The following is a 15,204-nucleotide window of genomic DNA, read 5'->3' on the forward strand; positions in this document are numbered from 1 at the left end:
GCACTTTATGTTCAAAATTGAAAGTTAAAGTGGATTTAATTTATTTATTTATTTATTTATAACATGTATGTTACCATATTGAGTTCTGGTTATAGTGTAAAAAGGTCACTACAAGACATAGATACATTGGTATAGAAATATATCTGTGACCGTGTTAGTAAAAGGGTTCCTACAACTGTTGTATCCATTCATAGCTTCGTGATCAACGGACTATTTATAGAACAAGCCCTTCTGTGCTCTTTGTTTGATAGATACATGGTATGTGATCATTTCTGCTGTTAATTAAAATATAGAAAATTTGTTATAACTCCTTATCGAACTTAAGAAAGTATTAGAAAAATAGAGACATTTAATAGCAATACACTTATGAAACATGATACATAAAAATATGGGACATAAAGTATTAAAGATCCCTCTCCCACTGACGGTGACAGACACATGACTAGTTTTAAGGATCCCTGTACCAGTGACAGTGACAGACACGTGACTAGTATTAGTGATCACTGTACCACTGACAGTGACAGACACGTGACTAGCTATATAGTATTAGTGATCTCTGTACCAGTGACAGTGACAGACACGTGACTAGTATTAGTGATCCCTGTACCAGTGACAGTGACAGACACGTGTCTCGTATTAGTGATCACTGTACCAGTGACAGTGACTGACACGTGACTAGTATTAGTGATCACTGTACCGGTGACAGTGACAGACACGTGACTAGTATTAGGGATCCCTGTACCAGTGACAGTGACAGACGCGTGACTAGTATTAGTGATCACTGTACCAGTCACACTGACAGACACGTGACTAGTATTAGTGATCCCTGTACCAGTGACCGCGACAGACATGTGACTAGTATTAGTGATCCCTGTACCAGTGACAGTGAGAGACACATGCCTAGTATTAGTGATCCCTGTACCAGTGACAGTGATAGACACCTGACTAGTATAAGTGATCCCTGTACCAGTGACAGTGACAGACATGTGACTAGTATTAGTGATCCCTGTACCACTGACAGTGGCAGACAAGTAACTAGTATTAGTGATCCCTGTACCAGTGACCGTGACAGACATGTGACTAGTATTAGTGATCCCTGTACCAATGACAGTGAGAGACACATGCCTAGTATTAGTGATCCCTGTACCAGTGACAGTGACAGACACCTGACTAGTATAAGTGATCCCTGTACCAGTGACAGTGACAGACACGTGACTAGTATTAGTGATCCCTGTACCAGTGACAGTGACAGACACATGCCTAGTATTAGTGATCCCTGTACCACTGACAGTGACAGACACGTGACTAGTATTATTGATCCCTGTACCACTGACAGTGACAGATGTGTGACTAGTACTAGTGATCCCTGTACCACTGACAGTGACAGACATGTGACTAGAATTAGTGATCCCTGTACCAGTGACAGGGATAGACATGTGACTAGTATTAGTGATCCCTGTACCACTGACAGTGGCAGACAAGTAACTAGTATTAGTGATCCCTGTACCAGTGACAGTGACAGACACGTGACTAGTATTAGTGATCCCTGTACCACTGACAGTGACAGATGTGTGACTAGTACTAGTGATCCCTGTACCACTGACAGTGACAGACATGTGACTAGTATTAGTGATCCCTGTACCACTGACCGTGACAGACACATGCCTAGTTTTAGGGATCCCTGTACCAGTGTCAGTGACAGACACGTGACTAGTATTAGTGATCCCTGTACCACTGACAGTGACAGACACATGACTAGTATTAGTGATCCCTGTACCACTGACAGTGATAGACACGTGACTAGTATTAGTGATCTCTGTACCAGTGACAGTGACAGAGACGTGACTAGTATTAGTGATCCCTGTACCACTGACAGTGACAGACGCGTGACTAGTATTAGTGATCCCTGTACCACTGACAGTGACAGATGTGTGACTAGTACTAGTGATCCCTGTACCACTGACAGTGACAGACACGTGACTAGTATTAGTGATCCCTGTACCACTGACAGTAACAGATGTGTGACTAGTATTAGTGATCCCTGTACCACTGACAGTGACAGACATGTGACTAGTATTAGTGATCCCTGTACCAGTGACAGTGACAGACACGTAACTAGTATTAGTGATCCCAGTACAAGTGACAGTGACAGACACATGACTAGTATTAGTGCTCCCTCTACCAGTGACTGTGACAGACATGTGACTAGTATTAGTGATTCCTGTACCAGTGACAGTGACAGACACGTAACTAGTATTAGTGATCCCTGTAGAAGTGACAGTGACAGACACATGACTAGTATTAGTGCTCCCTGTACCAGTGACCGTGACAGACACGTGACTAGTATTAGTGATCCCTGTACAAGTGACAGTGACAGACACATGACTAGTATTAGTGATTCCTGTACCAGTGACAGTGACAGACACGTGACTAGTATTAGTGATCCCTGCCAAAACCTGTTACTATGTAGCCAAAACCTGTTACTATGTAGCCAAAACCTGTTACTATGTAACCAAACCCTGTTAGTATGTAGCTTAAACCTGTTATATGTAACCAAAACCTGTTACTATGTAGCCAAAAACTGTTACTATGTAGACAAAACCTGTTACTTTGTAGCCAAAACATGTTACTATGTAACCAAAACCTGTTACTATGTAGCATTAAAACAGAGAAAGTCCTACTAAAACAGTGACATCTAGTACTTTAAAATGACAGTCTCACATCTAGTATTTAACAGTGACATCTATTATGTAAAAGTGACAGTCCTACATCTAATATTTAACAGTGACAGTCTAGTATTTAAAATCGACAGTCTGTAATAGCGGTTTCTTGTGGGAAATTAGTTATTTGTTTTTTTAGCATGATAAACTTTCAGGCTTCACATTTCTTTAAAAAAAGACTGAACAGTAGATATAGACTGAACTTTGAACCCTATCATTGCGAATATATCCCTTGCTGAAATAACCACAATTTCACTGTTATTGATAAATGACTGTTCACTGAAATAGCCAACAAAACACTGCAGTATTTAGGACTCACATCACTCGCTGAATAAGTCACTGATACCCTGTGGTATTGAGAAATGACCATGATTACTGATATAGCCACTAATGCATTGTGGTATTTATAAATTACTTCCCTTGTCAAAATGCTCACTAATACACTCTAAATATTGATAAGCGACACCGTTAGTTGAGATAGCCAGCAACTAAAGTACCGACAGATGACCATTCTTTTTTAACCCCCCCACCCCACCCCACCCCCACCCCCACCCCCACCCCAACAATAAAACTGAACCTGTTCTGGTGTATCCCGGTTCTATCTATCAGGAATGACCTGCTTTGCATGTGACCTTCACTTTACGATTCTAACATAAACCTGGGTCAGTTATTCAATGGTACCGGTGTTGACATCTTTGACATGTTCAGTTCAACATAACTGCCTATATCGTCCTTTAGTAAGCAGTTTGCACAAGCATGCAGTAGAAATATAAGTAAATAGATAGAAACGATGTCAACAAGTACATTGTAATGACCTAGTATGATATCAGAACCCAGTTTTATGTTTACATAATTAACCAAGCATGATTAGCATGTAACATAACCCATAGACAGCTTTACCTTCCCCCAATCGTCCTGCATGATTATTGATCTATTGATGTGTACCTGCATTCCCCCCCCCCCCCCCCCCCCCCCCTAGTTTCTGTAGTTCATCCTACTGATGAAGGACTCCAGGCAGTTAAATCCTATAAAATAAAATATAAAGGAGAGATACAGATATGAGGATAACGATTGATTTAATAAATCATATAAAACATTTCAATGAAAACTGATATTTTTCAGTTTGACATGTGTACATATAATTAAGTGCTCACCATTAACATGAATAATATACTCTTGGAGCTTGTTAACCCTTTAACCACTGTAGACCATAATGGACTCATCCAGATCATTGCATGGTAGGGTTTACTAAAGTTAAATAGGGGTGAAAGGGTTAACAACCTACTAGTGTTAATTATATATTTTTCGCGGAATTACCTGTTACTGTACATTAAGGAACCTTTTATAGATACATATACTTATTGGAGCTTCAATTACCCATGTAAACTCCGTGTTGTATATTGATTAAAGTTTAAAGATTTATCTCATCAATCGAGTACTGTATAAAAAGTAATTTTCGCGAAGATATTATGTTCGCGCAGTTCGCAAAACGATTCAAACGCAAATTCAACAATGCAGCGAAAATATTCCAGACTTATTGTAAGATCTAACTCAAAACTAAAGATTGCATTTATTTTTTTCCTTTGCAAATTCTACACTTTGTGAATATACCAGCACTACTTCAGAGCTGCATGGAATCTAGCTCTTGTTGGTACAATGATAGTGAAGTAACAGGATATATTACGTTTGAGGAGCTCTACACCTGAATAAAGATATACAAGATTTTCTTCTTACTCTACAGGATATGTATAGTTAGCATATCACTGATTTGTACAATGACAATGAGGAAGAACGATGCAAACAGCTTCATTAGCTACATGTACCAAAGTTTCATTTTACATTGTCTCATCACTTGTCCTGTAAATGATCTGGACAGCTGGACTCAATAAGCCGATAACATTATGCACTCGCCAGTACCGGTAAACTTTTCATGTTACACAGTAGTATGTCAAAATTAAACATAAATAAGCTTTCAGTCTTGCACATTTACAAATTTGAAAAAACAGATTTCCACTTAAAATATACGACAACATACGAGAAGAGAGTTAGATTACAGTTTACGAAAACTATAGATCATCTACTATCCTGCCTCTGTATGATGTATAATGTACGCGTTAGATTTGTCCGTTGTTGCATATAGAGCCTTGCTTAGCCTTTAGAATTTTTAGTTCTTTGTTTGCTATCATCATGTCAATTTGATGAAAGCAGCCACAACATTTTAATCTGTCATTATTTTTTGGCTGGATTGAGATCGTGCTGAGAGTCTAATTTCCCAGTCCTCTGTTAAATATGTTTCTGCTAAGATATTAGCATCGTCCTACATATTATCTATCCAAATCTCACTGTCACTTCAACCCTCCACGTAATGATCAGATTTAATTAAATTAATCTGTTTGAAACGTCACTGTTCCTCCACTGCATGTCTCCGTATCAAAAACGATATCCAGCATCTCAGTCCAGTTTGAATACTGTCAGCTAGCCTATTACAAATTGTCGATTTAAAACTACAATATAGATTCGTTGTTGGCCTATGTTTGCATGTTGCCTTGGAAATTGCTTGATCTGGCTGATATTAGGGTAGTTTTGTTTCAGATTCATTGCTAAAAAAAAAAAATTGATTACAAATATTTGTATCAATTACACCAGTATAAAATAATAGTGATAATTGTCCTCAACTTTCCTTTGTCAGCAAAGTGCACAAGTTTATCACAATACAGCTGATAACAGTGATGTTTTTGAAGGTGTCTGCTATAGCTGCTGTGACCTATAAACCTGATGATTATTGCACCTGCACCTGTTACAATACAATATGTAATGATAACCTTGGAAGTCTATGGTATGAACAGATAATTTCAGGTGATTTTCAGCGGTTTCCACACGTATGGATACAACCGTCCAGTCGAAGAAAGATAGCTACCCTAATAAAGACTCAGTGTTTGCCAACTGTGATATATTTTTATGTATATATATATTGCTGCATTGGTGATGTTGTGATGGTGATTGGATGTTTTATGGTAATGGCATTAATTTTTTTTCATCTTTCTTCCTTCCTTGCGCTCGCTCCATACACCAACCCGGGGTGATAAAAGGACTTTGAGGTAACTGTACTCACCACCGTACCACACTGCGGCCGCCAAGTTGGCGGCCAGTCCCTCCATCGTAGTGGCCAGTAGCCCTGTAGTTACTGTACTGTTGTTGTCAACCTTGTCTTTTGTTTGACTATACAAGCGTCTTGTGGCACTTAGTATGTCTGCACTTTTCTGTTTCTTTCAATTTGTGAGCATATTAGTTTTTTTCAGATTTAATCATTATTATTATTCAATTGGCATCCAAATTTGTTTTTAGTTTTTTTGGTTTTTTTTTCCATGTGTTGTTTTGATTCTGTTTTATTAGTGATGTTTTTTCTCCTTACCAAATCTGGAACAGAGACAATTAGATCAGTAACATTTGTGTTTTCCGTTGAGTTTCTGGATAACATTTTTCTGACCTAATCACTTTATGAAATATATAGGTCAGAAAAGAAAATTCAGTTTAAATACGTGTCACCCACTTAATCGTTAAGTTGCTTTCAACGTTTTTATTTCAGTCATTTATTGAGCTAGGTCGAATCAAGAAATGTTTCACGCAGAAAGGCGGCATATTTGTTCTAGAGGAATTTGGTAAGGTCATGGCTCGTTGCACACCAAGTTTTTTACTTTTAGATTTTGATCCTATTTACTCGTTGGTGTAGTAGTAAGTATATGCTGCTTGCCTTGGATGTGGTAGACCTGTGAACATAGTTAACCTGTCAAATCATTAACAATGCCTTCACCAGTATTAACATGCATGGAACTTTTATTTTTGAAAATATACTGAATTTCACTACAAAAATAAACCAAAAGCATTTATATCAAGGTAAGTATTGTGATGGAGATGATACTGCAGAAAACGAAATTCCCAATCTGATCGGAGAGAAGAATTTGTGTATGAAAAATATTCGGGTTATTTATATAACAGTACATTTTGTATTTAAACATTAATCAGAAAATAAAGTACAATTTGTTTAGAAATAAACTTTTTTAATTACAGGAGTTGTATGTTTTTGTTTGTCTCTTTAAAACTTCATTCAATTGGAAGATCGATTGATAAGAGTTGTCCTACTTATTGCATAGCTATTTGTAAAAGATTATAAACTCTGAGAACAACTTCACTTGGCTGACATCCGTGAAACAGATTTTACTTTTAACCATTCAATGGCGTATCTATTTTGAATTACGTTTATTTTAACATTTACTACTTGCAAACGATGCATGACTGTATTCATATTTATTAAATCTTCACATACGCTTGTAATTTTCTTCGTGCTTTCAAATTATCTGATGATAAATCGAAAACATATTATATATAAATATTACTTTATTTAAAAACGAAGTTCCAAATCAAAATATTTTACGCTGTTAAAATCTGCAAAATTTCATATTTCAAAATGTTCAAACAAAACTGATTTATTGAAGGCATTGTATTACTATTTCAAATTGGTGTATATTACCAGAGTCTTTGGCATGTTTCTTGTTAAAACAGTCGTCATGATTACAGTCGTCATGGTTCAGTTATGTCTTCATGTTATATAGTGGCTGCATGTTGGTGTTTTTTACGGTTTAGAACTTGCGCGCGATTTTTAACTCTTTTTTTTACAGTTTAGAACTTACACACGATTTCTAACTTATTCAGTTTATAATGTAAGCAGAAAAGCATACAAAGCCTTTATTAAAGGAAATAGAAAAAATATACGGAACTGTTCGGTAACTTCACATTATTTAAAGAAAAGAGGGTGTATATCGTATTTAAATAAGAGGGTGTATATCGTATTAAAAAAAGAGGGTGTATATCGTATTAAAATAAGAGGGTGTATATCGTATTAAAATAAGTATTAGATAACTGGTTCATAGTTTTGTCAATCTTACTCAAGAGAAGAGTGTATTTTCACTTACATTTACAATAATTGCTTTTAAACTCGAAATGGGTGTCAATATTTTACCCAAAATGCAACATATACATATGCAATTTGATAAATATATATTTCACAATACTATTATATAAAAACTATTTTATGGCATTGATACTTAAAGATTTCAGGTCGATTCTAGAAGTCGGAAGGTTTTGTAGATACAATATGATTTTTGATGGGAATACCAAATTGTTGTAAAATTTCAACTCAATATCTTATTATTTACGCCAAAGATTGATACTCGTATTAACCTTTAAAACTCCAAGTAATGACATAGTTTTAGAAAATTATTTCTTAGCCTTTTGGACGATACTTGTGTACTGCTGTCAAAGTGGTGTTTTGTTTATCCAAACCCTTACCGTTATTGTCGTTTTTGCTCGTGAATTTCATATCCTACTTCAATCATTATCAAATCAGTAGAAAAAATCTGTTTTTTGTTTAGCTTATAATTTTGCTTTTAATTAAAATTCATCCCCATTAGATTTCTGTTTTACCGTATACTTTAGTTGAGGAAGTTCTGGATATTAATTGGGGGTGGAGTGCACCTATATCATATATTTATATATAAACTTATCCGATAAAATTGGGTCACAGACTACAGATTATATTTTGACATCACAATCGAGATTAGCCAAGATCGCAGATTTTTTTCATTTCAAACACGTTTTTGTAATATTGGTAAAAGCATCTTGTGATAAAAAGAATTTAAATTTGTTTCCATTTCATTAACGATTCGTTAAACTTATCGCGAATTCTATATTTAATTTACCAGAGTCTTGCTTTAATGTAAAGAAAATATCTTGCATAAATCTTATATGAAATGGAAACTTGTGTAAAATAATTTTTGAAATAACAATTAACTACATTCAATAATTATAAAACTCCGTTTTTTTTATTATTTATAAACATCAGTTTTGTTTATTTATCAATAATTAATGTCAATTGATCGTTTTGAATTTTATATATTTTTACATGAATTTCCCCCCTTTATAGTATTTTATGATGTGAAAGAGTCCCCTGCATGATTCATTCCAGTGTTTTTTTCTTCGGCATGCTCTCTTTTAAAATCTTATGAAATACAATCTTAGATAAAATATCAACCCGTTACCGATTGTCTGGGATTTGTTTAATTCCGTACCCTAGTGCAGTATTGTATTCTTTTACATTATGTTACTAGTAACATGTTTTCCAAGCATGTCATGAACTTTTATTATATGTATCAAAATACTTGTTTGCTTTTGCCCACTGAAAAATAACCCTTACACATTATGCTTTCTATGTTATAATTTGTTTGAAGTTGTGCTAGTAATTACAACAATTGTGTTACAATTTTGTTGTAGTTCCTTGGCACATGAATTTAACTTTGATAAGCCATCCTTTTATATGTGTTCATTACACAAAGCCTTCTTAAATCATTTTTAAAAAACATAACATATAAATATGACATATTTTGTTGGTTGGTAATATGCAGATTACTGTTTATGACACATTTCTAATTTCACGTAATTGCAGATACCAAAAATCGGCAAGTAACGTTACACAAGTTCAAGTCCAGAATGGTGAGTATTCAGAATACAGTACTATTTTGTTTGAAGTGGTAGATTTATAATTTTATTTCTTTCATTCGTTGTTTGCATGAAGTGTCAGATAGCTATAGTGTTGTATAATGTACATAAAGAAAAGTGAGTTTTTCTGTGTTTAGAATTACAGTGATGCCGCATGATGTAGATTATCATTTGTATCTGTCTGCCATTCTAAACGATCTTATAGTGTTGTATTATGCATATCCTGTTTCTTACTTACGCGCAAAGCTGCTTTGATTCTCTCTCTGTTGTCCAGTCTCACGATCTCACCAACTAAAGAAGGTATTTCTTGTAACAAATGTTTGTAGCCATCGGCTCGTTTTCTATAACTAAAGATATTTAAGTTAAAGTTACATAGCGCTAGTATGAACTCGTATTGAGACTTCAAAATGCAGATAATTTAATGATATTTATGATTTAAAATGATATGGTGTGTGAATATAAATAAAACAGATACTACTTGTAGATTTGCTGATTTTCTAGCTTTTGATTTACTGCTTATTTTTCGGCTAAATTAATTTTCTGAATTGGGATAGTTATTATTAATGTTTTGTTTGGTTCTCCTAGCACATAGATGTTGTACTATTATTATGTAATCACTGGCCATTAACAGTCAGTTTACTCTGACCCGCCAGTTATACAAACTCTAATTCAGTGTTATAATGAATGCATATAATTGTATTATCAGTGGATAATGCTACAGATGGACTTTATCAAATCGTGACTGATAAATAAAAGTTGCGCGCATATTACCAGCTTTTCCGGGCTTTAGATACGGACGGGAGGGCGTTTTTATGTAAAACAATGGATATGTTCGTATGTTCCCTCACAGCTACGAACAAGAAAAAAATATAATTATGAATCAAAATTACCATAACCTGTGTAAGGTTTTTCTTGAAAACGGTGAACGTTATTCTAGTAAAATAAAATATTTCTGTGTAGCAACAGTAGAAACGGTGAACGTTATTCTAGTAAAATAAAATATTTCTGTGTAGCAACAGTAGAAACGATGAACGTTATTCTATTAAAATATAATATTTCTGTGTAGCAACAGTAGAAACGGTGAACTTTATTCTAGTACAATACAATATTTCTGTGAAGCAACAGTAGAAATGTTGACGTGTGATGTTTAAAGAACCGCTTTAAGTCCTCAATGAAACATGAACAAGTTTAAATTATTCTTTTCTGATCATTACTAAATTCAACATCACAATGGTTAATTACATTGACTACTTTATCATCCATGAATAACTCTAGGAAATTGAAATAAGGATCGACATTAAAAGACCGCGCTCGGAAGTAAAATAAATATCAAATCTGCATTTTTTGTGTTAAAGAATGAAACGTGATGAAATTGACGGTACTGTTGTTGTAATAACCTCACACCAAAATTTGAGGAAATGCCATCATTCGTTGACCATGATAGTGAGACAAAAAGAGAATCATTAGAGATATTGATGGACATTGTTTTGTTTCCTGTTCCCAGGCCAATCCTATAGCTTTGATGATACACAGAATCTTTGCCGTCCAGCATGCTAAGATGAGGTCACTCACTGAACAAGTGGCACCTGAGAGTAGGCATTTTGCTGCTCAGTTTCTTTTAGCATCTTAGTGCCTTACTGCTTAACCATATTCCAAGTTGAATGCAATTTCATTTGTGTACTAATATGTTATCATTCATACATTGCTTGAAAGTGCTTTACCCATTTTTCAATCGGAAACTGCGTCTTAACCTGCTAATAATAACCAAACATTCTATCCTGGGAGAAGGTGATATGCTTTAGAAATGCATGCATCAGGTTTTATTCTTAATTGCATAAATAATAGGGATGTAACGGTTTGGCGCTTAGTAGCTAGTGCTAGTCTGTGTTATATATAGTCAGAACGTCATTGACTGAGAAACAGACTCCAGTTTCTGTTTATTCTGGATTAAATACTTCATCATTCTGCCGAGTTGTTCAAAATTGAATGTTATATATGATATGATAAAGGTGATCTTGTCCTCATTTAATTATATTTCAAGTCCCTCTCATTTTCATCAGTATTAAGAGGCCAAGTTGGCATATTTATTGTCAATATATAAAGCAGGTTTTGAACAACTCTGCCCTCTCTCATTCGCTTAATGAATTCTTACCCACTACTGAATAATATTTAAACGTTTTTGAAATAATACACTTTTCACTAACAGAGTTAAAAATAGATTACTTTGTCTCGCATGTTAAAAATGTGTTCAATAGAATGATATATTTTCCTCTCTTTTAACAATAATTCAAAATGTAATGGGAATGTTTTTGTCTGTTCTTATAATCATCTTCTATAACATTTTTTTCTATCTTATTAATAAGAAGTGACATATCATTCTGTTACTTTTCCACTTTTAATGAATAAAAAGTATTTCAATATAACGACTTCAAAAGCAAAAACTCGGAAAGCCGGGTCATGGTTTTTTCATTACATATGATTGATATGATAAATGTTGTATCGTAATTTCTAGAACGTTGCATGCACCATTGTTTAAAGGTTATAACTAAATAATAGAAATTTGTATAGCTTATATGTGATATGTGTGTTCAGTTCATAACAGAAATTGATGAATTGTTCATAATAGCTCATCTGTGATATTTGTGTTCAGTTCTGAAACATTTTCATCAAGGTATTGAAACAAATGTACTTTTTGCCAAACATGTTGATTTTAAATATGATATTCGTCTTTTTGCAAATGTGAGTTTGAAATATTTCTTATTCAATTGTGACTTCAGGCTGACCAAATCTGCTATGCAGTCCTGTGTGTGTTTTCCTATGTTGCTGCTGGAATGGATCAACAACAACCGCAAACCTCGTTGTTCCCTATACAGCAGAGAAAACAGACCTGATCGACCAATCAAACCCAAGCTTTAACCCGTACTCAGTATTTCAATTGCTCACGTTATTTAGACCAGTATTTGGTCGAATTGTTTGAAAACGATGTTTGTCATACACTGAAACGATTTCCTTCCATTGACAGAGGACTATTTTTCCTCCGTCCTTATCGAAAAAATATCATCATACATATTTTAAGCGGTGAAAAGGGTAATATTCTACTGGATATACATGTACATCGTGATACGTACCAAAGATGAATATCTATATTTCGTTGCATATTTAAATCTTTATATGAAATATTTTTCTTATACAATGCATTTAGATTCTATTGGTAGAATTACATTTCATGATTTTTATGTGAATATAACAATACTGCTGTTTTAAAGCCAAACAAATCCAAATTGATAAGGCAAATAATCCATAGTTTAAGAAGAAAAATATTATGAGATAAATACCAAGCATTTAAAATGTAAAAGTATCTACGTCAGTATGGTGCAGCTGTATATTATGTATGATGATATTCGATTTATTGATATGCTTTATAAATAAAATGGTTAATTTGTAAAGAAATATATAATATATAAAAAAAAATATTTTTATATTTCAAAGAAAATGGATATTTTGCTTCTAAATCTCTACCAAATAAAATTTATTTTCCTAATGCTGATATATATGTTAAGTTGCCAACTCTTGTTTCGTTTGGTTTGATTGGTTGTGATGGACATTTGCCTGTTGTGGAGGATGTCATAGCACTAGTGAGCTAGTCATCGGTATGTGCATAGACTAGCGAGGCTCAACGAGGGGACCCCGTAGTTCGTAGAGGCATATAGTTGCGTTGTTCCATATACCATGTGGTGTGTCACGCTAGGTTCTGGTAGCAGTGCATTACATACGGAGAGACGCGCTTGTGTTTCAACTGTGATACAGACATGCCACAAACTGCTTCATAGAAGCATCAGAGATTTTCCGTCTGAGGGAACAAATCCACGATTATAAGTAATCCGACATAATCCAGCTATATATGTTCATATAACAATGTGAACAAATTAATAATTTTAACAACTTCGTATGCTTTTATGTGACATACATAGACTACAGAACAGGAATGTGGTATTATGATATTGCTCAGAATTCTGCCCAAACTTGTGATGATGGAACAGACCGATGTGCTATGTAAACATTCTCCCAGTAGCTAGCGTATCTCAAATGGCTACAGACGTGAGGTTGAACTTGTTAGGATTTGATGTTACATTCACCTTATGTACAGTGTTACTCTCCCTGATCATGCGTTGTCATATGATGCCCGTGTCTTAGGTCATGTTGAGGCCATGTTTATGTCATGTGGTGTGCATGACGTCGATCACGTGATATCCATGCATAGATCGTGTGATAAGTATATCGTGTCACATGGTATATTATATAAATGTGGTATCCATGACGTAGGTCAAGTGCTCATTTAATAGTCTTTGTGCACTTTGTCTTTTCGTTCTGTGAATGTTAGCATTCCAACCCAGTGTAGTTTTGTCTGATACAAACCAATGCGATCCTCATTTATCTAGTGCAGTTTGAAGGCGCACTCTTGGTATAACGTACACCGGATTCGGTAGACATGATTTTGTTGCATGTTGTGTTAAGACTATATTGACCACTCTGGTCTATGCCATATTTATATCGGTTCATTTTAAGTTTCATATATGTTTACAACCTCGTGTTCGTTTTTACCGTACTTTACGTAAGATTTATAGAAATCCGAAGTTAGGAACATTGGCTAGGACTAGTTTGTTGTCATTTGAGATATTTTGCATTTTAAATCTCGTAGCAACACTAACAACTATATGCCATACAACTAACTAATTGGATGAAAGCTAAATTTTCGAGTAACTGTTGAAATAGGAACGAGTTCGAAAAAAAAAACTGTTGTATTGCAACTGTGGACCATGATAATTAAACCATTGGATTTATATTATGTAATATAAGTACGTATGATTATATTGGAAATCTATTAAAATCATGACAGATTTCCACCTGAACTTTCATTCCTGATATTTTCAGTGCGATTTGGTAGGAAAGTAAATGTCGACTAGCTTATAGTAACATAACGATCAATTCGTGCAATTGAACGATAAAGATTATTAGCTTTTAGACTTCATTACAGCTGGGTTGAATGCTAACACAGCTACAGTACATTTAAGATAACTACATGTCTGTATTTCATACTGATTCCTGGAGTATTTAGTGATATCCATCGTTACATTCCTGTTATAGTGATCATCATTGATTCCGGACCTGATTGTTTGTAGATGTTAGTCCCCGATACGTTGTTGTAAATACCTATAACGATATTACTGGAAGTGTGTAGAGAATCGATTGTTGTCCATTTTGTATAGAAATTGTTGCGTTTTAATGTTATGTGGGGACCAGGTATTATATTACCATGGGAACTGTGTAGAAAGTTTTCCTCGTTGGTTAATGTATAATTGTAACGAAAGGTCATTGTAGGCTGTTTTGCGTTCTCCTTCTATCCTTACAACACTGCCATCTTGTAACATGGTATTTATTTGTATAACATTTTACATTGTATACACTATTGTTTAGTTATTCTATATACGTTATCAATATCCACACGTTTTCCTCCTACTATATAACTGTATAGAAACGTTGAAACTAAGCATGTATTAAACCTAACAGGAAAATGCAGTTAGCTTGAATAACTTATTTACGCCTTAACAACTACTAAATGTGGCGTACAGTTCATGAAAAGTTGTATTAACGTATGTAATTCATCGTTAAGATAAGCAATAGCTATTTACTTAATAGTTTAAATAACATGCTTTTTGCTTAAAGACGCCAAAAACATTGCCAGTAATATGCATATAAAAAATATATAACCTGATTACATTTACCTGTTAGTGACGAATGCAGGCAATTTTTTCAGATGTTTTAACAAAAATGTTTAAGTCTTTTACAATGTAACTTGTTATCAATACTTCATGGAATCCCCTTGGTCAGAGTACTAGAAAGTTTATCACGAATGCATAGTTAATTTTGGAAG

At 34.5% G+C, this 15,204-nt stretch overlaps 1 protein-coding gene across 13 annotated transcripts in view; it reads left to right on the plus strand.

The window, feature by feature from the left end:
- The window catches only part of LOC110460518 (MAP kinase-activating death domain protein-like), a 119,694-nt gene extending 106,932 nt beyond the window's left edge, over positions 1-12,762 (plus strand). For 8 of the 13 annotated variants that reach the window (XM_021513467.1, XM_021513475.1, XM_021513474.1 and 5 more), the window contains 3 exons: positions 6,307-6,379; positions 9,220-9,266; positions 12,050-12,762. In XM_021513467.1, the coding sequence (XP_021369142.1) occupies positions 6,307-6,379; positions 9,220-9,266; positions 12,050-12,163 (234 nt within the window). In that variant the 3' untranslated portion in view covers positions 12,164-12,762. Of the gene's footprint in view, positions 1-5,809; positions 5,819-6,306; positions 6,380-9,219; positions 9,267-10,776; positions 10,865-12,049 lie in introns of those variants that run through there. The other 5 variants (XM_021513469.1, XM_021513481.1, XM_021513476.1 and 2 more) reach the window with 4 other exon arrangements.
- Positions 12,763-15,204: the final 2,442 nt, after the last annotated feature.

This window comes from Mizuhopecten yessoensis, unplaced genomic scaffold (assembly GCF_002113885.1).
Source record: "Mizuhopecten yessoensis strain PY_sf001 unplaced genomic scaffold, ASM211388v2 scaffold10415, whole genome shotgun sequence".
In the NCBI taxonomy this organism is placed as follows: domain Eukaryota; kingdom Metazoa; phylum Mollusca; class Bivalvia; order Pectinida; family Pectinidae; genus Mizuhopecten; species Mizuhopecten yessoensis.